At 36.8% G+C, this 26,028-nt stretch overlaps 1 protein-coding gene across 8 annotated transcripts in view; it reads left to right on the top strand.

Moving 5' to 3' along the window:
* Nucleotides 1–23,142, top strand: part of IL7 (interleukin 7) — a 39,638-nt gene extending 16,496 nt beyond the window's left edge. For 2 of the 8 annotated variants that reach the window (XM_008255688.5, XM_089335452.1), the window contains 3 exons: nt 14,282–14,362; nt 15,756–15,887; nt 22,108–23,142. In XM_008255688.5, coding sequence (XP_008253910.1) covers nt 14,282–14,362; nt 15,756–15,887; nt 22,108–22,224 — 330 coding nt within the window. In that variant the 3' untranslated portion in view covers nt 22,225–23,142. Of the gene's footprint in view, nt 1–13,166; nt 13,200–14,281; nt 14,363–15,755; nt 15,888–22,107 lie in introns of all 8 variants that reach the window. The other 6 variants (XM_070075255.2, XM_008255687.5, XM_070075256.2 and 3 more) reach the window with 6 other exon arrangements.
* The last annotated feature ends 2,886 nt before the right edge of the window (nt 23,143–26,028 follow it).

Below are 26,028 nucleotides of genomic sequence, written 5' to 3'. Positions count from 1 at the left end.
CAAAATAAGACAAAAAGATTACAGGGAGGGAAAGCTCCAGGTGAATCTTTCTATGAACATAAATTAAAAAAAAAAAAACTTCAACAAAATATTAGCAAATTGAATCTAAAATAATGAAAAGAATTATAGGGCCCAGCGCTGTGGTGTAGCAGGTAAAAGCCACTGCCTACAGTGTCGGCACCCCATATGGGCACTGGTTCAAATCCTGGCTGCTCTACTTCTGACCCAGCTCTCCGCTATGGCCTGGGAAAGCAGTAAAAATGGCCCAAGTCCTTGGGCCCCTGCCCCTGTGTAGGAGACCTGGAAGAAGTTCATGGCTCCTGCCTTTGGATTGGCGCAGCTCCAGCCATTGTGGCCCTCTGGGGAGTGAACCAGCAGATGGAAGACACCTCTCTCTGCCTCACCTCTCTCTCTGTAACTCTGTCAAATAAATGTAAAAAAATCTTTTTTTTTAAAGGAAAGAGTTATTACCAAGTAGGATTAATTCTAGGTATGCATGGTTGGTTTGATGTTTGGAAATCAGTTAACAAAATTCATTACATTAATAGGCTAAAGAAAAGTAATATGAGTACATCAATACATCCAGAAAAAGCACTTGACAAAATCCAACAGGTATTAATTACAAAGCATGAATAGAGTTCTCTCTGTCTCTCTCTTTCTCACTGTCTAACTCTGCCTGTCAAAAAAAAAAAAAAAAAAAAAGAAACAACAAAAAAAAACAAAGTATGAATAGAGAGGGAACTCACTCAAACTACAAATGTACATTTACAAAAAGCCTACAGCTAATATCATACTGCATGGTGAGAAATGAGATGTTTGCCTTAAGACTGGGATAAAGACTATGATGTACCCTCTCAACATTCCCATTCAACATCAATCTGGAAGTCCTAGCTAAGACAACAAAAAAAGAAAAAATAGAAGAAATAAAATTGCCTCTGTTTGTACATGACATGATTGTCTTTACAGAAAATTTAAATGAATCAAAAACAGAATTCATGTAACTAATAAGCAATTATAGCAAAACTGAAGGATACGAAGTTAATATAGAAAAGCCAATTGCTTTCCTATACATCAATAATGAACAGTGGCATTTGGATTTAAAACCACACCATTTACATTAGCAGCAAAATATAAATAAATAAATACTTAAATATGTCACTTCTAATGAAATCTATGTGATATTTACATGAGAAAAATAACAAAACTGATAAAATAAAGAACAACTAGATAAGGGAAGAGATGTTTCATGTTTATTAATAGGATCACTCAATAGTGTTAAGATGTCTGTTCTTCCCACTCTGATTTGTAAATTCAGTCAGTGTTATTCTAATCAAAATACAGAATTATTTTATAATATCCACAATATGACTCTAAAGTTTATATGGAATTTCAAAAGAGAATGACTAACATAATATTAAAGGCAAAAAACAAAGAGAACTTTATAGTATTCAAGTCTAATACTTATAATGGTAGAATAATCTAAATAATGTGATATTGGTGGAATAGACATAGCAACAAACAGAATAGAAAGTTCAAAATAGACCAAAGGCAATACACTGAATTCACTTCTGACAAAGGATCAAAGGCAATTCAATAGAGAAAGGATAGTCTTTTCAATAAGTGGTGCTGGAACAATTGAACATCCACATACAAAACCACCCAAACGAAAACAGATTCACAAATTGACCCTAAATGGGTCATAGAGCTAAATGCAAAATGTAAAACTACAAAGCCAGTAGAAGATAACATTAAAAAATCTAGATCTTAGATTTGCTAACTTTTTATATACATCAAATAATGTAAAAATTATGAAAGAAAAAAGTGATAAATTGGACTTCATTAAATTAAAACTACCATCCATCTAGGAGACCTGAATTGAGTTCCCTGCTCCTAGCTTTGACCTGGCCTAGTCTCAGATATTGTGGGCATTGGGAAATGAACCTACAGATGAAAGTATTCTCTCCCTGTGCCCTCAAATCTGTATCTATATATCTCTGTGTCTACCTCTATGCCTTACACATAAAAATAAATAAGAAACATAAATATTAAGAAATGCTCAAGATCATATGCTACTAGGCAGCTGCAAATTAAAAATAATGAGCTAGTCCTACATAACTACCAGAATGGCTTTACTGCTTTTACTATTTTCTATGCTGTAACAGAAATTAAAAATATAGGCCAAAAGCTATGGCTATGTATGATAGTCCTACTTTCTCTACATGGTATGTGGAAAAAAACTCATTCTCTATAATATGAATAAATATACCTTCTTTCACAACTTAGAAGACTGGAGATAGTTCTATTAATCTAGCAGTGGACTAGAGCTAGTTTAACTGGAAAAAATTTAAATTGTATGATCTTTTGGATAGTCTTACCCTACTGAAGCATATTGTACTTTATTTTTATCATACTTGTTTTAACAGTGAAGACTATTATGGTCTCATTGCAACAAAGAAATAACATGGCATAGATTGTAATCTACAAAACAGACTTTAACACAATGCATTAGGTAGTCAAACAATAGCACCTAATGATACATGTATTATTGTTACTCATGATTTAAAATGTTTTGCTGGAATAAGATGGCACATGGAAGCATTTTAAAATCAGCTAAAATTGGGACTGCAAACCTAACAAAAATACAAAATAGAGAATCAAATTAAAGATACTTCCTTATGCAAAAAAAAGTCATTGAAAAGTGGCAGTCAGAAAATGAGGAAAGCATTCCAAAACCTCACATGACCATCAATGCATCCCCTAAAATTCAGTCCTCCAAAAGTCATATATGAGATGATACAGTGGATTGAATGGTGGTGTCCCAAAGGATATGTACACCTGGACCCTGGGACTCTCACCTCACTGGGATATAGCATCTTTGGAAATGTAACTAAGAACCTCCAAATGAGATCATACTAGAATACACGAGTCCTAAATCCAATACCAGGTCTCCTTAGAAATGAAGAACAGACAAGAGACACTGAAGAAAAGGCCATGTGAAGACAGAGGTAGAGATTGGATTTATACAGTTAGAATCCAGGGAACAATAAGGTTTATCAGCAGCCACTAACAGCTGGGAGAGATGCATGGAGCAGCTTCTCCTTCAGAGCCTTCAAAAGGAATCAACCAGTTAAATACCTTGATTTCAGATTTATAGCCTTTAAAACTATGAGAAAAAGTTTCTGTTGTTCTAAGCAATCTCACTTGTCAAAATTTGTTACATAGGCTATAATACATGCATGTAGATGATGACACAACTGAAAAGTCTCATGAATACTCCACTTTGGAGGGAGGCAGTGGAAATGTCCGCTGAGCAAAGGACGGTGAGGTGGGGAAACGATGCCCTGAATGTAACAGTCTCTATCAAAACCAAAACACTTCACTTTCAATTGGGAAGAAATTCAAAAACAAAGTGACCACCCTTCTATGGGAGCCAGATCACCACACCTCATGATGTACTTTAACAAAAAAAGATATCATTAAAAAGAGAGCACAGTGTTGATAAGGAAGAAGGTTATACATATATAGGATCAGGGGATATAAGGAAAATCTCTATATAAAATGGAATTAATAGAACAAAGGAGGTATACTATAAGAATATACCAATGACTATCAATAAGTTAGATATTGGTAAAGTGATTGATTTTTTCTTTTTTTTAAAGATTTATTTTTATTTATTTGAAAGAGTTACAGAGAGACGTAGAGACAGAGAGGTCTTCCATCTGCTGGTTCACTCCCCAGATGGCTGCAATGGCTGGAGCTGCGCTGATCCAAAGCCAGGAGCCAGGAGCTTCTTCTGGGTCTCCCATATGGGTACAGGGGCCCACGGACTTGGACCATCTTCTATTGCTATCTCCGGCCATAGCAGAGAGCTGGATCGGAGGAAGAGCAGCTGGGACTAGAACCAGTGCACATATAGGATGCTGGCACTTCAGGCCAGAGCATTAACCTGCTGCCCCACAGTGCCAGCCCCTAAAGTGATTGATTTTCAAGATAAAAAAAAAGTAATTCAGGATCTTTTTAAGTAAATCGTTATCTTTGTTCTATCTGTGACCACCACACTTGAGCTCACCAGAATCTTTCAATAAATTCATTCTAGTACTTGCCTTCTCATGTTGTCTCATTTGTAAAATACAAATGACTCTTAGAGTCAAAATCAATATGTAAAGTTCAGGCAAGTAGTAAGGCAATCAGACAGTAGAGCATATATGCATTGGTGATTATGAAATTCACATTTGGCACACTTGCTAATTGCATGTTAGATTGCTACTTGTAAGATAGTGTATAACCATTACTGCATATTAACCTTAAGATTGATGACTGATTAAAATCTACTAAAATGATCTATATGCAGAAGTTGGTAGGTTTGCAATTAGTTTTTCCTGATCTCTAAAATCTCAACTTCTGTTCCTTAATGGTTCAGTTATTAAACATCAGCTAATTATAATCTACCAAGTCAAAGACAAATTATATACTCTGCTCTCAAAAAACTCAAGTGACTAAGGGGAGAGTTATAATTTTAACAGGATGTTGAATAATGGGTAGGTCTTAAGGAAGCAAAGATGGAAAGAATACTACATCATTGGAAGAGGCTACTTGAGAACTGTGGCTTATGTACTTTTTACTTGTTTAATATTTTGATTAGTAGTGCATTAAGCCTGTAATTATAGAATGGATTGAAATGAAAGTAGGAGGAGGGTTGAGGAAGGGCAAAGTGGAGAGAGGAAAGTATGGTTACATTCTTAGAATTGTATCTATGAAATCTATTTATATTAATAAAAATTTTTCAAAAAGCTTTAGAATTCTAGATTTTCAAAGGAATTTTGCATGCATTTATGAAATGCCTGTTAGTGATTGTATGCAAGTTGTCAAATAATGAATATGAATAAAAAAAGAAAAAATCTGGGTCCCAGTTCTGTGATTTCAGTTTTGCAGGAGAGCTTTTGTCTTTGACTCTTTAATAAAGAATAATGCTGATAATTACAGGTAAAAAAAAGTTGGAGGAAAACAACTAATTTGACTCAGAGGCTTGGAAGCTACATATAAAAGTCAATGGTCTTGGCCGGCACCGCGGCTCACTAGGCTAATCCTCCGCCTTGCGGCGCCGGCACACCGGGTTCTAGTCCCGGTTGGGGCGCCGGATTCTTTCCCGGTTGCCCCTCTTCTAGGCCAGCTCTCTGCTGTGGCCAGGGAGTGCAGTGGAGGATGGCCCAAGTACTTGGGCCCTGCACCCCATGGGAGACCAGGAGAAGCCCCTGGCTCCTGCCATCGGATCAGCGCGGTGCGCTGGCCGCGGCGGCCATTGGAGGGTGAACCAGCGGTAAAAGAAGACCTTTCTCTCTGTCTCTCTCTCACTGTCCACTCTGCCTGTCAAAAAATAAAAATAAATAAAAAAAAGAGAAAATCTTTCAAAAAAAAAAGTCAATGGTCTCTATGGATTGAGCTCAGGTAGAGATTTGAGTGTAGAAAATTTAGGTATGATCAAATCTTGGAAGACTTTGCATGCTAACCTGAGGAATGGGAGTCACTGAAGGTTTTCTAGCTTCACAGTGATAGAACTGGGTTTTGTGGATTGGATAAAATAAATTGGAGATGATAAGTATTCAGAAAGTATTTCAACATTCATAGTTTAAAATAGGTGTTGTTGACTATGGAATGTTACTTTTGAGAAAACATAGTAAACTTTACAGATGGCAACTGATGTCCTCTGAGAGTTTAGGAGTGTATGATTAGTGATACCATCATTTAATCAACAAATTTTTATTATGTGAAATAACAATCGAAAACTTGAAGATTGATAAAATATAACCTTCTACCAGGAACAAGTAAATATAAAGCAGTTAATTGTAAGTAAATGGAGGAAGTTCTTAAAAAGTTTCCCAAAGGAATGGTGGGACTCAAAGGCCCCAAGAGTCTGGGAAGGAAAAGAAGGTTTTCTAAGTTGGAGCAATGAGATGAATATTAATGCTTCAATATGGTCACAAGGTCCGTCTTTGTGATGAAAGAAGGCCTCTTCAGAATTCCCATTTTTATAGGTGACTATTATTGTCAAGATTTTCCCCCCCAAAAAAACCCTTTTATTTAATGAATATAGACTTCATGCATTTCATAAGTACAACTTTAGGAATATAGTGACTCTTCCCATCATACCAGCCCTCCAACCCAAACTCCCACCCACTCTCCTCCTTCTCCCATTCCCAGTCCCATTCTCCACTAAGATCCATTTTCAATTAACTTTATACACAGAAGACCAACTCTATACTAAGAGTTCAACAATTTGTATGAAAAAAAAAAAAAAAAAAACTGGTCCTCAATAGTCAAGGGCTATTCAAAGTCATTGCATTTTGAAGTTAATTTTGTTTCTTCTTTTTTTAGAAACTTAAAGAAGCACCCAAGAATGATACATCTTTTGTGAGCACTTAGACATAATTATAATACAACTCTGAGGACAGAGGTCCTGCCTGGGAAGTTAGTGCACAGTAATTCCTGTTGTTAATTTAAGAATTAACACTCTTATACTCTTATGTATAACTTACTTTACTCATACCTGTCCAGTCTTCTATTAATTCAGTTCAGTCATTTTGGAGGACTTAGAATAGTGAAATGTCTAGAACTTTCATGTTTTAATAACTATTTTGTGAAAGTAGATTGGTAATTTTTTTATTGGTTGCATCAGCGTTAGCTATGGTAATCTGATTTTCTTAGCTTGTGCATAAAAAAGTTGAATCTCAGGTAACTAATCAAGGCAGCATAGACCACATAATAATATTTGTGCTTCAGGCTATTAATTCAAAAACTATTCTTATATTGAGTTTAATGCTATTTATAGAGAATAAAGGTTTCTGTGAACTGTGCAAGACTAGAGATGTTTTAACATGCAAATAAGTAATTTATTGTCTACCTGTTTATGTCATGAACCCGTGGAGCCTATGTCTGTTAATGACAATTATTTAGTCAGGCTATTAATTCAAAAACTATTCTTATATTGAGTTTAATGCTATTTATAGAGAATAAAGGTTTCTGTGAACTGTGCAAGACTAGAGATGTTTTAACATGCAAATAAGTAATTTATTGTCTACCTGTTTATGTCATGAACCCGTGGAACCTATGTCAACATTGAGCCTGTATTTGCCACTTGCAAATCACCCTGTGAAACCTAGGGACTACATTGAAAATGATGTGTGAAAACCACTGCTCTGGGCTGGTTCCACGGCTCACTTGGCTAATCCTCCACCTGTGGTGCAGGCACCCTGTGTTCTAGTCCCGGTTGGGTCACTGGATTCTGTCCCGGTTGCTCCTCTTCCAGTCCAGCTCTCTGCTGTGGCCCAGGAGGGCGATGGAGGCCATTTAGGGGGTCAACCAATGGAAAAGGAAGACCTTTCTCTCTGTCTCTCTCTCTCTAACTCTGCCTGTAAAACAAAACAAAACAAAACAAAACAACAAAACACACTGCTCTGGTCCAATGTACTAATTTTACATATAAGGAAATTCAAGGAAAGGCTGCATCAAAGGTAGTACATTGTTACAGGAACAACACTGGGCTGAAAATGAAAATGTCTGGGTCAGAATCCCAGATTTGTCACTTTGCCTATGTAACTTTGGATAAGTCAATTAACTAATTTCAAACCTTGCTTTTATAATTCATAAAAGCAGAATTTTGGCTTGCATAATCTCTGAGGTCAATTCCTGCCACAAAATTATTTAACGCCAGTAGTGAAAAACACAATTCTAGTTCCGTGTTCTTTCCATTATACTGATGTAATATTGCAATGTATCTGAAGGCCCAGAAAATAGATGTCTGAATGAGTCTCATATTACTGCTACTCTACCAGAGAAGGTTATGCATACTTTAGTGATCCTCAGCACTGTACCAAGTATAAGTGGATATGCTGCCAGGTTTTTAGTAATCACACGGTATTTGTATTTGACATGAACATTATTATCTAGGGAAATCTGCCAATTGTTGAATCATGTAATTTGTGGCATACCATTTATCTTCATCCTTACATAACCACACCCTGATTAACACAAATTAATAAAATACCATGTTAACATAGACAAGGTGTGTCAGAAAGGCATCTTCATGAATAGAAAATACACATTCATCTCCAGAAAAAGGACTCTAATGTATAGACAACTTTATTCAAGATAAAGAACAAGTTTAAGTTTAACAATTAAGATTTATTCATTACCCTTTCATGAGATCCTCCATTATTCTGTATTCAACACTACTGGTATTCCTAATGGATTTACCAGCTGTTTGATTTTTCTTAAGTTGAGCCTCATCAAAGAAATGTTATAATGGTATTTTCACAAGTAGAAATTCACAATCCCAAGTTGTCTTTTCTAGCCCTTTTACATTAAAAAAAAATTTAGAGGCATGTTCATAATGATATTTTGAAGCAGATATTTGGAATATAGTCATTTAAGTATTATTTCCAGATTAGCATTTTTTCTTTTGTTCCTGGTGTTTTCTACAGTAGCTTATATCAACAATTTTTTTCAAAGATTTATTTATTTACTTAAAAGTCAGAGTTACACAGAGAGAGAAGGAGTGTCAGAGAGAGAGAGATATCTTCCATCCACTGGTTCACTTCCCAATTGGCTGCAATGGCTGGAGCTGAGCCTAAGTGAAGCCGGGAGCCAGGATCTTCTTCCAGGTCTCCCACTTGGGTGCAGGGGCCCAAGCACTTGGGCCATATTCTACTGCTTTACTAGGTCACAGCAGAGAGCTGGATTGGAAGTGGAACAGCTGGGACATGGACCGGCGCCCATATGGAATGCTGGCACTGCCAGTGGCGGCTTTACCTGCTATGCCAGAGCACCAGCCCCATCAACAAATTTTTAAGATTTTTTAAAAATTTATTTGAAAGGCAGAGAGACAGAGAGAGAGAGAGAGAGAGAGAGGGAGAGAGAGAGAAAGATCACACTCTCATCTGTTGGTTCCTTCCCCAGATGGCCTCAACAGCTAGGTCTGGGTCAGGCCAAAGCCAGGAATTATGAATTCCATCCTGGTCTCCCACATGGGTGGCAAGGATCCAAGTACTTGGGCTATCTTCTATTGCCTTCCCAGTCACATTAGCATGAAGCCAGATTAGCAGCAGAGTAGCAGGGACTCAAACCAGAACTCTGATATGAAATGCTGGTATTGTAATCAGTGGCTTAACCTGCTGGGCCAAAATGCTGGCCCTGCTTACCAATAATACTAATTATTAAAACACTGAACTTTGTATTCTATGATTGTTTTATGTACTATGGAAACAGGCAATATGAAATGTGTTATTTATGAGTTAAGTAAGCAGCACAGTGACATTATATTACAAAACTTCTTCATTTGGACTACTCCTAGTTATAGGAAGGACTGGGAAATTAATGTAGTCATATTTTTGTATACTCAGAACTTTCACTAAGATAAAATCATTATTTAATAGCAGTATTATATTCACCTCAAAATCTTTGCATGAAATTTAGTAGGAAACATCACTTGGGTGTTAAATTACTATATTAAATATTTCTGTTTCTTATAAGGACACAATTTTTATTCACCTGATAACAAAGAATTAACATTTAGTTACTGTTCTTCACCATGGTTAACCTAGCTATGCTGGGCTTGGATGAAAGATAAAAGATACAGGGTTTGATAAGGATCTGCTGTCTTAGTCTTTGCAAACACTTGATCTCTAGTACCCTTTCAAAAGTTGTGCTTTGAGAATGACTTACTATAAGTAAAGAAATCCAAAATATTAGGCAGAATAAACATAGTTGAGCTCACAAATATCTGTGTTTTTTTCTTCTTTTCCCTACTCTCTGGTAGAAAATATAGAATGGTTTGTAAGTCAAGAGTTGATTATAGCTCATTTCATAGTGGTTATTTCAAACTGAAGACTACCTGTTCACTATTGCCATTTAGAGCCAATACCTTCATTCATATGAACTTTCCCCAGTTGTATATTGCTAGTGAGGCAGAATTCTTACAAATAGCCTTTCCTTGGAGTCTTCTGTCTTTGCTTCCTGTTGTCACAAAATTCATAACTACCTGCCATTTAATTTGCTCCCTAAGCAAAATAATTTGCATCATACTCAGACATGCATTATGAGTGTGTCTCAATCATTTGCTAATCATCATAAAGCAGGTTGAGATCATGCTATATCCCTACTGAACAACTGCATTAGTTATGACTTATTATCTGTTGCATGCAGAATTAATTTTTATATGTGTATTTGGGAAGCATAATCTGTTCTCTGCCTGCATTGCTAACCTAATTACTACTTTGAATTGTCCCTTGCACTCCCAACACCACAACCTAACTGAATTACTTACTATTTCACAAACAAAGTCCATGTTTTGTACCAAGTGCCTTTGCTTTATGTTTTCTCATTTCTGGAATTTCTTACTTCTATTTTCTTTCTCCTCAAATACTTGCACATCCCAATTTAGGTACCATTTCAGATCAAGTTCAGATTCTACTTTGTTCCTGTAAGACCAGCCAAAAGTAACAATTTTTTTTGTAGCAATTAACTATTGTAAGGTAGATGTTACGTTATATTTTACACATGAAATCTGAGTATGCATTTACAACCAATGTTTCAAAGTAGACACATGAGTAATCAAAAAGTTATTGCAAGCTATATTATGTGAACAGGTTTCAAGGTTTAGAAAAGAATATGATGGCCTAGATTTTGGGGTAAAACTGACATTCTTCTATCAAACTCTGTTGATTGAAACTTTTGAATCAAGTTTATATTACTTACATGGTAAACTCAGTGTTTCTAAGAATTGGCAATTTAATTGAGTAAGCCTTGAGGTTGGTAATGGTAATAGTTGTTAGGTATTGTTTGTTCTGTAAATCATTCTAGAAATGGGAGTTCCTGGGATAGGAAATGTGACAGATTTTTGTTTTTAACAGGAGGCAGAATTTCTTCCTTTGGGGAGCTGCAAATAAATGCTCTAAATATCTCAGTTAAGATAGGATGAGAGCTGCTCTAAATGTTATGAACTTCCCCTGAATAATAAATAAATAATAAACAAGTAAATCTTCAAACTAGAATAGTAAGATAGATATGATGGCCGGCGCCGCGGCTCAGTAGGCTAATCCTCCGCCTAGTGGCGCTGGCACACCGGGTTCTAGTCCCAGTCAGGGCGCCGGATTCTGTCCCGGTTGCCCCTCTTCCAGGCCAGCTCTCTGCTGTGGCCAGGGAGAGCAGTGGAGGATGGCCCAAGTCCTTGGGCCCTGCACCCCATGGGAGACCAGGATAAGTACCTGGCTCCTGCCATTGGATCAGCGCGGTGCGCTGGCAGCAGCGCGCCGGCCGCGGCGGCCATTGGAGGGTGAACCAACAGCAAAAGGAAGACCTTTCTCTCTTTCTCACTGTCCACTCTGCCTGTACAAAAAAAAAAAAAAAAAAAAAAGTAAAGAAAAGAAAGAAAAAAAAGATATGATGATATATGACTTCCAAGACTTAGGTCATAAAAGGCACAAAGACTCCTTTCTCTTGTCTTGCATGCTTGGGAGAAAGCCATGTGCCACCTTGTGAAGACACTCTTTTATTTAATTTTCATTTATTTATGTGAAAGGCAGAGTTATAGAGAGAGGGGGAAAGGTAGAAAGAGAGAGAGATTTCTTCATCTGCTGGTTCACTCTCCAAATGTCTGTAACAGCTGGGGCCGGTCCAACCAAAGCAAGTGGCCTATAACTCCATCCAGATCTCCCATGTAGGTGGAGGGACTTAAAGATCTAAGCCATCATCTGGTTACTTCCAGGTGTCTTAACATGATGCTGCATTAGAAGCAGAGGTGGAACTGGATACCAGGCACTCTGATAAAGGATATGGGTGTCCCAGGCAGTGGCTTAACCTGCTATACAACTATGCTCACCACTTTTACAGTCATTCATTACTCAATAATAAATAATGAACACCTCTACCAGAAACTTATTCTCCTCATGGGGAAAGTCAAGAGTACAAGGAACCAAACTCAGAGAAGCAAGGACATTTCAAGCCTCTGCTTATGTTCAGCCTGCTAACATCTACTAACTAAAGCAAGTCTCCTAGACAAAATTAACATCAGCAGGCAGAGGAGCATAGTTTTCTGGAATAGCATTCCTGCATTTGGGGTGTAATGACCACCCAATGTTATCCAATCCTAATCCCAGAAAATTGATAAGGTAGAAGAGTCTTTGTATGTATGATTGAATTAAGGATTTTTGCCATGGTAGGGTTCTCCTGAGTCATCCAGGTGAGCTGTAAATGGCATTAGCAGGGTTCTTCTGAGAGAGAGGCAGGGGGCCAGAGCTGTGGCATAGTAGGCTAAGCTCTTTCTACAGCGCCGGCATCCCATGTGGGTGCCCTTTCGAGTCCCGGCTGCTCTTCTTCTGATCCAGCTCTCTGTTTACGGCCTTGGAAAGCAGTGGAAGATGGCCAAAGTGCTTGGGCCCTTGCACACATGTGGGAGACCTGGAAGAAGCTTCTGGCTCCTGGCTTCAGATTGGCCCGGCTCCAGCCATTGCAGCCATTTGGGGAGTGCAACAGCAGATGGAAGACCTTTCTCTCTGTCTCTCCCTGTCTGTATTTCTGCCTCTCAAATAAACAAATAAAATCTTTAAAAAAAAATATGAGAGGCAGAAGAAACTTAATATACACATAAAGAAGACACTGTAAACATGGAAGCAGGAGACTGGAGCCATGCAGCCACAAGCCCAGGAACACAGGAATTCTGGCAACTCCTGGAACGCAAAAGAGGCAAATGCCCAGAGCCTTCAGCTGATGGCTTGATTCTGGACTTCTGACATGATAAATGCAGATAATAAATTTCTACTATTTTGTGCTACCAAGTTTTTAGTAGTTTGCTATAGCATCTCTGGGAAATTAATATATCCTCCTATATATTGGGTGGCAGTTCTGAATATTGACTGAATAATACTGTAACCTACCTTAGCATCCCATAGAAAAGATCAGAAAATCAAATAGCAAACACTATACATTGATCTAACTTGAACTTGAAATGTTTGCAGTATGATTCAGATGGTTAGTACTACAAAGTTTGTTTCCAAAGACATGCTTTTTCAAAGATAAGAAGTAATATAATGTGCCCAAGGGATGCTGTGCCCATCATTTATAGCAAATGACACAAGAAACCAGGACTGTGTTTTCTCATCTTTGTTTCTACATAGGGTTTGGCAGAGGACGTTGCACATTGGCCCTTAGTAAGTATTGAATGGTTAAATGAATGATTATGTTTTCAGACACTACTTCCTGCAGGTAAAAAAAAGACAGTATTTTAAGGTGAGAACAACCCTAGAGGTCATTTACATTTTTCACTGGCGATGAGTAATACATACTTTTCTGAGAGGCAAATGAAGATTAGAAGCTCATGACTAAATCCTGCCATTGCTCCACTTTTTATCCTGTTCCTTTGGTTACAACATATAAACTAAGTTTTCCCAGTGTCCTTCTAGAAGCTTTGATAGCTTGGAATTGCTAGTTTGCTGGACAGAGCTAGTCTAACAGTGTGCATAATCTGAATCCTTAGGAAGTTTTTCCTATTTGTCACCTAAATGCTTCAGCAAAGCCCACTTTCAAATACTATATTACTGAGAAATGAAAAATGAGCATGCAGTAGTCTTTCCTTCTACTCCTATGTTTACAATATCCTTACATTCAGTCTCACTGTATTCAGTAAATTTCTACCTCACTCATACCAGGCAAAATGAGACAAAACAACTTTTTGAAGGCCATGCTTATGCATGGATTTAAATATTTTTGTGCCAAATTAAATGTACCTTTTAGTTCCATTTTCCATGAAAATAAAAATGATGTTAAAGATGTCATAGAATAAATCTTAACTTTAACTCTCATTGTGAAGGTTGCATTCCTTAACTCTCAATGTTACTTTCTAAGGAAAATCATCTTCCTTGTTTGATGATGGCAGGACATTGGATGGAATACATATATCTCAATTTCAGGATTTAAATGTTTATAGTACTTTGCCTACATAGTAGCTATAACATTTAAAACTGGTACTTTTATCATTTTATATAAGCCAGATTCTCTTAGTGAAGTCTGGGATTAAATCATGGAGTCTGGGATGTGCTCTCATTTTGTGAGGGATTATATATACATATACTCATTTATTCTTCAAAATTAGAAAACCATTCTTTATGGTAATCAGCAGAAAAGTTATCTACCTTGAAATACACATATGAACACCAGATATTATAAGATTGCTATTTTTATAATTAGAAAAGTCCTCAGTTTTAACCATATTATTTTATATTATTTATTACAGGACAAAATGATAGAAATTGGTAGCAATTGCCTGAATAATGAATCTAACTTTTTTAAAAAACATTCATGTGATGATAATAAGGTAATAATAATTATTTGGATTTTGTCATTCAAGCTTGATTTTATAGAAACCTCTGTTTTTGCCTCTGTTAGATAATTATTTATATAAAAAATCTTTTGGTTCTTACAAGATAATTCTCATTGATCTACTAAATTTCACTATGGGTAGTCTTCTTTAATACTTTCATTTTACAAATATCCCTATCCTTATTAGATAATTTTTATGCTTTATCATTGTGTTTTTCACCTTGAAAACACTAGAACTGCTTAATTCAATGACACACACCTCTTATTTACAAATTTCTTATGTAGGAGAAGACTTATTAAGATGATTGCTTGCGTATCTGCAAATGTGAGTCATGGGTATAATTTAGTTGTAGTCACTTTGAAATTTTTTTCTTCCAATGCTTATTTCTTTTTTAATTTTTTAAAAGAGATTTATTTATTTGAAAGGGAGAGTTGGAGAGAGAGAGAGAGAGAGAGAGATCTCCCATCCTCTGGTCCATTCCCCAAATGGCTACAATGGCAATAGCTAGGCCAATCTGAAGCCAGGAGCTAGAAGCCAGGAGCCTGGAGTTTCTTCTAGGTCTCCCACATGGGTGCAGGAGTCCAAGTCTTTGGGGCACCTTTTTCTGCTTTCCCAGGCACATTAGCAGGCAGCTGGATCATCAGAAGTGGAGCAGCCGGAACTTGAACCTGCACCCACGTAGGATGCCAGCACCACAGTCGGCAACTTTACTCACCATGCTACAGCACCAGCCAAAATATTTACTTATTTTAAGCGACTTCTACGTCTAATCAGTACATTATTACAATACCTCCAAAAGTTTGTATCATTTCTACTGAAAAAACGGCACTATTTGATATGTTCCTTGAAACTCAACAATAGCTGAGTTAATCTCCTGGTATCCCATAGCACAACCATATTATTTTACTTCTTATTTTAAGTGCCTGAAAAGCTTATGCTTTTGATGACAATGACCCTTTATTTTTCTTAGTACCACTCATTTATTCATAGTTCATTGATTTCAAATGCAATAAGAAAAACCACATATACCTTTCATCATTATTACTTCCAAAAGCCTTCTTCTTTGGTTATCCTGTTTAAAAGTGAATAATCTTCTAATACTCACATGTTAATCCATAAATGATAAGGTCACATTTATATAATAAAGAAAAGAGGCTTTAAGAGTGAGATAATCATTAAACCAAGTTCTAATCACTTCATTCCGTCAACTAGGAACTACACAGTTTCAGTCTTGCTTGTCAGTCACGTGGTTAACTGGAATAGAAAGCTGGGGTGGAGGTGGGGCACTACTTAGTAATACAGCTCTGGCTTTAGGCTTCTTAAGAAAGATTATCATTTCTCAATATTTTATTTGAACCACAGACCTTGTAAATTTTTCTTATAATAGGAAGCTGATTTTCTAGAACGTGCTGCTCGCAAGTTGGATCAGTTTCATGATATGAGTATCAATGAGGATTTCCAAAACCACTTAGAAAGAGTATCGAAGGGCACATTAACACTGGTGAACTGCACTGGTAAGGTAAGATAAGGAATGTTTACTTTGAATAAAAACATAAACCACTTTTTGCTAGTATTATTTCTTTTTTTTTTTTTGAAAAGATTTTATTTATTTGAAAGGCAGAAAATGGGACTCAAACTGGCAGCACCCAATGGGATACTGGTGCTGCTGGCCTTGGCTTAACCTGCTAAGCCACAACACTGGATAGGATTCTGTCATTATCTGATGATCATATTCATTAACATAGAATTTTAAGTACTTATTGTCTTTTAAAGTTGAGACACACTTACTCAAGTCTAGAAAAAGAGAGTCGCAACTTGGAAAATACTTATCCAAGGTACTAGGATGAATTCACCTATCCAACGTTAGGTAAAAAACAAATAGTTTATTGCCATAATTACTTCCAAGAATGTAAAGGCGATAAATTTGGTGTGGGATGATCACTTTCTAATCCTAAAACTTATTAATAGGTTTTTTTTAAAGATGTATTTATTTATTTAAAAGAGTTTGAGAGAGAGAAAGGAGAGAGAGATCTTCCATCTGATGGTTCACTTTCCAGGTGGCCACAATAGCCGGGGCTGTGCCAGGCCAAAGCCAGGAGCCAGGAGCTAGGAGCTTCACCCAGGTCTCCCACATGGGTGCAGGGGCCCAGACACTTGAGCCATCTTCTGCTGCTTTTTGCAGGCCATCAGCAGAGAACTAGACTGGAAGTAGACCAGCCAGGACACACAATGGCATCCATATGGGATGCTGGTGTAGCAGGTGGCAGCTTTACCTGATTTGCCACAACGCCAACCCCAAAAATTTATTAATAGTTTTAATACATGTATGTATAACATTTATAAGAACTCCTATGTAATAAAACAGGAAATTGAATGTATTTAACAAAAATCTTTGTATGATCACAGTTATTCTTAAGTGTTGAAATTTAACTGAAATGTGATCCCTGTTAAACATAAGAGTGGGAATTAGAGAGGGAAGAGATGTACAATTTGGGACATGCTCAAGCTGACTTGGTAGAGTTAGAAACATACCAGGGGATTCCAATTCAATCCCATCAAGGTGGCATGTACCAATACCATCTCACTAGTCCAAGTGATCAATTTCAGTTCACAATTGATCATAATGAAAGGACTAAGAGTCAAAGGGAGCACATAAACAAGTCTAGTACCTGCTAATACTAACCGATAGAATAAATAAAGGGGAGAGTGATCCAACATGGGAAGCGAGATACACAGCAGACTCATAGAATGGCAGATGTCCTAAACAGCACTCTGGCCTCAGAATCAGCCCTAAAGCATTCGGATCCAGCTGAAAAGCCCATGAGAGTATTTCAGGCATGGAAAGCCAAGACACTCTGGAAAAAAAAAAAAAAAAAAAAAACCCTAAATGAAAGATCTCTGTGAGTGAGATCCCAGTGGAAAGAACAGGTCTTCAAAGAAGGAGGTACCTTTCTCTGAAGGGAGGAGAGAACCTCCATTTTGACTATGACCTCGTCTAAAAAAGATAAGAGTCGGAGAACTCAAAAGGCTGCCATAGCCTTGGCAACTCATGACTGGAGCATAGGGAGATTACTGATGCCATAAACAGGAGTGTCAATTTGTAAAGTCAACAACAGGAGTCACTGTGCACTTACTCCTCATGTAGGATCTCTGTCCTTAATGTGCTGTACATTGAGATTTAATTCTATAACGAGTACTCAAACAGTATATTTCACTTTGTGTTTCTATGTGGGTGCAAACTGTTGAAATCTTTACTTAATGCATACTAAACTGATCTTCTGTATATATAGAAAATTGAAAATGAATCTTGATATGAATGGAAGGGGAGAGAGAGCAGGAAAGGGGAGGGTTGCGGGTGGGAGGGAAGTCATTGGTGGGGTGGGGGGAGCCAATGCAGTCCATAAGCTGTACTTTGGAAATCTATATTCATTAAATAAAAATTAAAAAAAAATCTTTGTATGATAAAGCTAGAGATATACGTCTCATAATTTTTACCTTTTTCTTCACTGATTTTGATACATAAAGGGCTATTTTTTCCTACTTTTCTACTAGCAATTTTGAACTAAAAACAAAGTTTAGAGGACATTATTTGGAGTCCAGGTCTCAGTTTCCTCATCAGCAAAACAGAGAAAACACAACATCTACATTACAGGATTTGAGAAGATTAAATGTAATAATTCACGTTAAGTGCTTAGAATTAAAAGGTTTTTAATGTTTAATGGCTAATGCTGTTATTATTTTCTTCTTTAGGATTTTTGCCACCTGCTTTCAAAATCAAAGGTTTCTTAAGGTTTAAAACATTTTTTGAAAACATTTTTATGATTTCTTTTCCGGTTTTGTTTCACTGGTACTAATTTCCCATAGAAAGTAAAGTGGTAAGGTTATCTTTGAACCATTCTGATAGTGATGACAATCGAGACTATATAACTTGGACAATTTTTTTTTATCATTGCTTTATCTATTTAATGGAACTTAGTCAGCTCTTGATGTCTTGGATTTGCAAGCTTTTTTCTAATTTTGTGCCTTGACTTTTGCTGGGTCCCTGAAAAGAGTTTATACTTTTCTTTCCTATAAATCTGATATATGCTATTCAATGCATCACTCAAGGTCCAGCTCAAGATTCCTAAAGGGTTCATAGTTTAGTCTAAAGGCCCTTAATTCCGACTTAAAATAATTTCAAAGTGTTGTCTAATGCAGGAATAACAGATAATTTCATGTTGCTTATACATCCAACCAAGTAGCAGTAACTGTTGGGAATAGTATGCTGAGTATAAGCCTCAGTCTGAGCTCACCTGAAGAGTGCAGAAAACACAAATGGTATCATGTTTTGGCTTAAGAAGGGGTAAAAAGACATAGATATGCTCTATGTTTGAAGTCCTTCCCTCATGTGCTGAGCTTTGCATAGATCACCATATTCCAAAATCAACTAATTATAAAGGGAAATACATCATTTAAATCTTGAAACTATATTACAACATTATCTAACTTGATAGCATTCACCTACTTGTTGAAATAAAAAGGTAATATATTAAGGATAGCTACACTGAATTTCCTTAATTAGTTAGACATGCTATAAGATTTTTGTTGTTATTTATTTCATTTTGCTTCTGGGGAATAAAGCTCAATAAAACAAATGGCCATGATTTTCAATTTAATATTAAGTTTATTTTCCTGTTGATTCAAATTTTGCTTATGTCAATATACCCTTCTATTCTTTACAGTAATTAACAATAATAGGCATACCTGAAAAATTATGGTTCCAGGGTATTCAAATTGATCTCTTTTGTTTCGTGTATTTTTACTGATAGTTTATATCTAAATGAAATATTATTATTATATTATATTATTATTCTGCTATCTAACAATAATTAATTTAAAGTACATTTCAAATAGATTAGATGAGTTAAAGTAATGTGAAAATTAGCAATTATAATCAATGAGGAACAATAATTAATAATTAATATTCACTATCGTAAATATGACTATTTTTCAGGTTAAAGAAAGAACACTACCTTCCCTGGGTAAAGCCCAATTAGCAAAAAGTTAGTGAAAGCAATTACATAGTTTCCTTTATGTTCATCAGCTTTCTACACAACTGAATTCCACGATGTTTCTGAATGAAGTCTTTTTCTGATTGGTTTTGAAAACATCCATCAGTAAGGAGATGGGCTACTCCTCTTAAAAACTGAATTCCTTTAAAATACATTTTTTAAATCTCACAATTTTAAAACAGAAACAGCTAGGGGAACTAGCAAAGCATTATATTTTATGAAATAATAACACTAAAATATCAACAGATAATAGGGAAAGACATGAACAATATATATGGGAGAAAATAAACTAGAAAAAAGTACATGGCAGGAAAAAATCTGTTAATTTGGAAATAAAAATAGACAATGAGGACCTATATTATGCCTATTATTAGTATAAATTGTAAAATATATATTTTTAATATCCTATTTTATATATATTTATACATCTACTTTTTGTTATTAGTATAGAATACTATGCACCAAAGTGGAAATATTTATGAGTATAAAAGGTAGAATATTTAAGAGAATGTGATTAAACGTAATAATGACATGAGTGTTAACTAGAGTGGGACATGGAAAAGGAGTATCCCTTTTTCATGTGATGGATCAGTTTCTTTCCATTTCTGTTATTATCATGTTATTTGGTCAATAGATAGAAGCATGGACATTTATTTCATCCTTTTAGAGAAGCAGGGTGAATCTGCACATCCTACTACTTAGGAAATCTCAGGTATTCCAGGTACAATGGAAGACTTGAAACAAATGAAACAAATACATGAGCTTAAGGAAATGTAAATTCACCAAAGGTTTTTGAGTGAGAATTCGGAAAGTTTAGACAAGGGCAGTAACAACTATGTTTCCAAGACTACAGAGGTAAAATAAAATTTCTTTTATTTTTGTCTTTTTAACAAATACTCATTTTTGGTCTCTGAGGAAGTCATGGCATTTTTCTATCTCTAGGCAGTTCTGTCCATTGGCATTCATGGGACAATTGGTTTCAGGGTTTTCTAGGGGACCAAAATTCACAGATGTTCAATTCCCTTATTTAAAATGGCATGATATTTTCCTATAGTCTATGCAATCCTCCCATAGACTTTAAATCATCTTTAGGTTATTTATACTACCTACTATAATGCAAGCATTATGTAAATAAGGAATAGTAATAATTAAAAAATTCTGTACATGTTCAGTACTGATGCAATTTTCTCTTGAATATTTTTTATCTGTGGTTGACTGAAACCATGGATATGGAAACAATGGGTCCAGAGGGCCAATTTTATTTAAATCTATTGAGTCAAGTAAATTTCAACTTTTATTTTTTTAAACTCTAGAACCCTTATTAGAAAGGATGTAAAATATCCCTTCATATTTACCCTTGAAATCTGTTGTTTAATCTTGTGAAGTGTATTGTTTAAAAGGTATGTGCTAATGTTAGTAAATTACAAGTATAAACGAAAGATCTGAATCTGTGCCTAAATGAAAATAAAACAGATGAGCCTGAAGACCCACTCATTGCGGTTAATTGACTTGTGAGCTTGGCAACTTCTTATTCTCTTTGCAATTCAGTTCCCTTCAGCTGTAAAATGAGATGAAATCAAGTTCATAGGGTTATCAGTAGATAAAATGCAATGACATATGTAAAGATGTCTTACCTAGAAAACAGTCAATAACTATTATCTAAATGAATTACTTCAGCTTGTACTAATCCCTTTTTTTTGAAAAAAAAAATTATTTGAATGGTAGAGTTTCAGAGAGAGGGAGAGACAGAGAGAGAGGTCTTTCATTCACTGGTGCATTCCTCAAATGGCTTCAACAGCTGGAGCTGGGCCAATCTGAAGCCAGGAGCCAGGAGCTTCTTCTAGGTCTTCCACATGGGTGCAAGGGCCTATGTACTTGGGCATATATGCACTTGGGCATATTTCACTGCTTTCCCAGGCCATTAGCAGGGAGCTGGGTCAGAAGAGGAACAGCCAAGACTCAAACCGGTGCCCGTATGGGATGCTGATGCTGCAGGCGTAGGCTTAACCTACTACGCCACAGCACCAGCCCCATAATCCCACTTATTGAGGTCAGCTGGCTCAGAGGAATATAAGTCTATGCAGAGCTAGTCTCTTCTATGTCTATTCCATGTAAGGTAACTGTTTTCCCACATTCTATAGGCTGTATAGTTAGCCCTTTTCAAGATTCCCATCAGGTGCTAACAATTAGCTTATGAAGCACACATGTATCATCCTCTCGTGAAGATCAAATTATTAGGGTGGATTATAAGATATAAACTCAAGCAGCTATATCCATATTAATCACCTTTGTAAACACAATCTGAATATTTTATGTTAATTATTCCTTCAACTAAAAATGCAGTTTCCCATATTTAAAAAACTCAATTGAGTATTCTACAAATATCTTTCTTATGAAAATTTAAATATGTATTATATCCATGGTTGGAATGTGAAAAAGGCAGCCAGCTGATTTAGCTTTTGGATGAATCCTATATCTTAAATCATACCCACCTTGAATTTCCTATATGTTAATACTTCAAATTAAAAATCATGCAAGATTTTTTAAAATGTCATGCAAAGTTATCCTTTTTTCATCACATCAAGATTTCAGTATACCATAACATGATGGAAATTAAAGACTGCATATTTTAAAACATGTATTTTTATAAAAATGTGAAATGAAAACTTTTAAAATATATTTCTCTAGGAAGAAAAGAAACCTTTAAAGGATCAGAAAAAGAATGGCCGGTGTTTCCTAAAGAAACTACTACAAAAGATAAAAACTTGTTGGAATAAAATTTTGAGGGGCATTAAAGAAAACTGAAAAGCATGGAGTGGCAATATAGAAACATATAAACTGTAGTTGCATCCTCCAAGAATCTATCTACTTATGCAATTTTGGGGAGGGCAATGTGCCTCCTAGAAGTTACTGAATGCATTGCATCCTGGCAAAAAATGGATTACAGCAATTGAGAAATTCATATAACATGACTAGAAGATGGACATAGCAATAAAAACTGAATGAACGTTTTAGTCAAAGTATTTCATATGCATGCTGACATATTTCAATCATATTATTTCTGTGCTGATTTTATAAGACAATCTATATAAGGTATCAGTTGCAATAATACTTTTTTAAGCTGTTAAATTTTTCAGGAGAAGACATCAAAATTATGAAGTGTATAAAAGTTATAAGGATTCAAAATTAACATTGTTTTATTCTCAAAGTAACTTTATGCTGTGCATCAGTGTATTAAGAGTGGATACAGTCATCTTCGTGCTGGAGGTGTTCCAGGGTAAACAGTGATACATGGATAGTGTTCATGAGAATAAGACAGCCATATACCTTTAAGAAGCAGCAGCATCAAGAAGTCCAAGACACTTCAGAGACATAACAAGAGATGTAATCAAACATGGATGTACAAGTATTTTCAATACCAGATATTTTAAAATGAAAATAAAGGATGACTTCAAACAAAAATAGAAATTCACCTCATCCAAGGATACTAAACGTTAGTATTGAGTTACTTTTGGCATTTCTGTATAATAAAATTTGTCTAAATGAGTTTTGTCTAATGAGTTTGGAAAGTACGTTTTTAAGAGAATAATATATGCTGACTTTTAACTAATGGAATGTGTATATTTAATTTTGACAATATCTGTATATAAAATATTTTCATACCATCATTACAAATACTTTTGATAACATTTCTCTATTGATAATAAATGAGCTATGTATTAATACTGTCATATTCACTGAATGAAGCATTATAGGATTTTTTTTTTAGTTTTTTATAGGTTCAATACAGTTCATAGATACAGTCCTGAGAATACAGTGACATTCTCCCTCCCTAAACAGCATTTGTAATATTGTAGCAATCTGTTCTCCCACATTCAGTGCATACATGACCTTTAATACCTTATAATGGAGAATCAGCATGGAATCATGATTTCAAAAATACACAAGACTAGGAACACTATTTTCTATGTTACATTCTAGTTTTTTATTAGAAATTTTACATGTGCCAGACCTTGTTTAGAAAAGCCTAGTATCTTTGTTCATATACAAAAAGAAACAAACAAACAAAAAACTATTTTAGCAGGCCAAAGTCCTAAAACAGTTGCCAGTTTGCATTTTTTTTTTTTTTTTTTTTTTTGACAGGCAGAGTGGATAGTGAGAGAGAGAGACAGAGAGAAAGGTCTTCCTTTTGCTGTTGGTTCACCCTCCAATGGCTGCCACGGCTGGCGCACTGCGGCCGGCACACCGCGCTGATCTGATGGCAGGAGCCAGGTACTTCTCCTGGTCTCCCATGGGGTGCAGGGCCCAAGCACTTGGGCCATCCTCCACTGCACTCCCGGGCCACAGCAGAGAGCTGGCCTGGAAGAGGGGCAACCGGGACAGAATCCGGTGCCCCGACTGGGACTAGAACCCGGTGTGCCAGCGCCGCTAGGTGGAGGATTAGCCTAGTGAGCCGCGGCGCCGGCCGCCAGTTTGCATTTTTGCGAACTTGCCTCCTTCATGATCTTCCACAGCCTCATTACCATCTAGTTAATGTGCTGCATCTAGTTATGTATTACAGCGACATCCTCAATGTGGGCTGTTAACACCTTCCTGGTCCTTCCTACTTTTCCCAACCCATATGGAGTTTCATCCTTATGGTTAACAGTCATGTAGAATTGTATAGACCCTCCTATAACACTCACTGAACTGCCTCATTCATGGAGCTTTGAGTCAAGTATTTTTTTCCTTTTGGTTAATCACTGTTTATTCCAAAAAGGGAGTTGACTAACACTTTTTTTTTTTTTTTAATTTGAAAGCTAGAGAGACAGAGAGAAAAATTAATTAGACCAATAGAGAGATCTCCCATGTCCTGGTTCAGTCCCCGAATACTCATAATATCTAGGGCTAGACCAGGCTGAAGCAAGGAACCCAGAATTCAATTCACATCTTCCAGGTGGGTGCCAGGGACCCAATTACTTGAGCCACCACCTAGTGATTCTCAGGGTACCCATTAGCAGAAAGTTGAACTCCAGAGTTCACTGGGACTCAGACCCAAGCACTCTGATATCACCTGTGGGGTTTCCAACTGGCAGCCTAACCACTGTGTCAAACACCCGCCCATGCCTAAGTGGTTTATTTATTTATTTATTTGCTTGCACTTCATAAATATAACATTAGGAACACTGTAATTTTTCCCACCATACTTGCTCTCCCACCCACTCTTCCCCTTTTTCCTCTTCCCTCTTTTTTTCTTTTTTAAAAAATTTATCTAAAAGGCAAAGTTACAGGGAGGCTGAGGCATAGAGAGGGAGAGAGGTCTTTCATTGACTGGTTCACTCTCCAGATGGCTGCAGCGGCCTGAGCTGCACTGATCCAAAGCCAGAATCCAGGAGCTGCTTCTGGGTCTCCCAGGTGGGTGCAGGGGCCAAAGGACTTGGGCCAACTTTATACTGCTTTCCCAGGTTGTAACAGAGAGCTGGATCAGAAATGGAGCAGCCAGGACTCGCTTGAACCAGTGCCCGTTTGGGATGCAAGCACTGAAGGCAGTGGTTTCACCCACTAAGCCACAGCACCAGCACTCTTGCCTCGCCCCCACTCTTGTTTTTTACCATGATCTATTTTCTCTTAATTTTATATACAGAGGATTAACTCTACAGAGAAAAAAAAAACAAAAACAAAAACAAAAACAAAGCTGTTCCTCAACAGTCCAAAGGCTGTTCAAAGTTATTGCATCTTGAAGCTAATTTCACTTTTTTTCTTCCTTCCTTCTCCCCTCTTTTGTTTTAGAAGCTTAATTATTTTTAAAGAAGAACCCAAGAATGATATATCTTTTATGAGCTCTTAAGCATAACTATAACTTATGAGACTTAAGAATATCCTCCACTTAATACACTAAAAGGAAATAATTCTTTGGGAAAACTTTTTACTACTAAGTCTCATAATACAACGTTTTGGGGACAGTGGGCCTGCATGGGAAGTTAATGCACAGTGACTCTTGTTATTAACAATTAACACTCTAATGTATGACATCAGTGATTACCCGAGGTTCTTGACATGATCTGCCTAGGCTATGGAAGCCTTTTGGATCCACAACTTGGCAAAGCCATCAGCAAAGTAGAAGTTCTCTCATCCTTTCAGAGAAAAGTACATCTTTGGTGGCCTATTCTTTCCATTGGGGTCTCACCCACAGAGATCATTTATGTAGAACATTTTTTTGCCATAGTATCCTAGCTTTCCATGCCTGAAATGCTCCCCTGGGCTTTTCAGCCAGACCAGAATGTCTAAGGTGCTGATTCTGGGGTCAGAGTGCTACTTAATCTTAACCTGGACATTCTAAGAGTCTGCTGTGTACTGCTTCCCACATTGGAGCATTCTCTCCTTTTTAATTCTGTTTATAGGCCGGCACCGCGGCTCACTAGGCTAATCCTCCGCCTTGCGGCGCCGGCACACCGGGTTCTAGTCCCAGTCGGGGCACCGGATTCTGTCCCGGTTGCCCCTCTTCCAGGCCAGCTCTCTGCTGTGGCCAGGGAGTGCAGTGGAGGATGGCCCAAGTGCTTGGGCCCTGCACTCCATGGGAGACCAGGAGAAGTACCTGGCTCCTGCCATCGGATCGGCGTGGTGCGCTGG

This window comes from Oryctolagus cuniculus, chromosome 6 (assembly GCF_051225735.1).
Source record: "Oryctolagus cuniculus isolate XC-2025 breed Fujian yellow rabbit chromosome 6, ASM5122573v1, whole genome shotgun sequence".
Lineage (NCBI taxonomy): Eukaryota > Metazoa > Chordata > Mammalia > Lagomorpha > Leporidae > Oryctolagus > Oryctolagus cuniculus.
The sequence above is the reverse complement of the archived record's forward strand: the minus strand, read 5'-3'. Positions and strand labels throughout refer to the sequence as shown.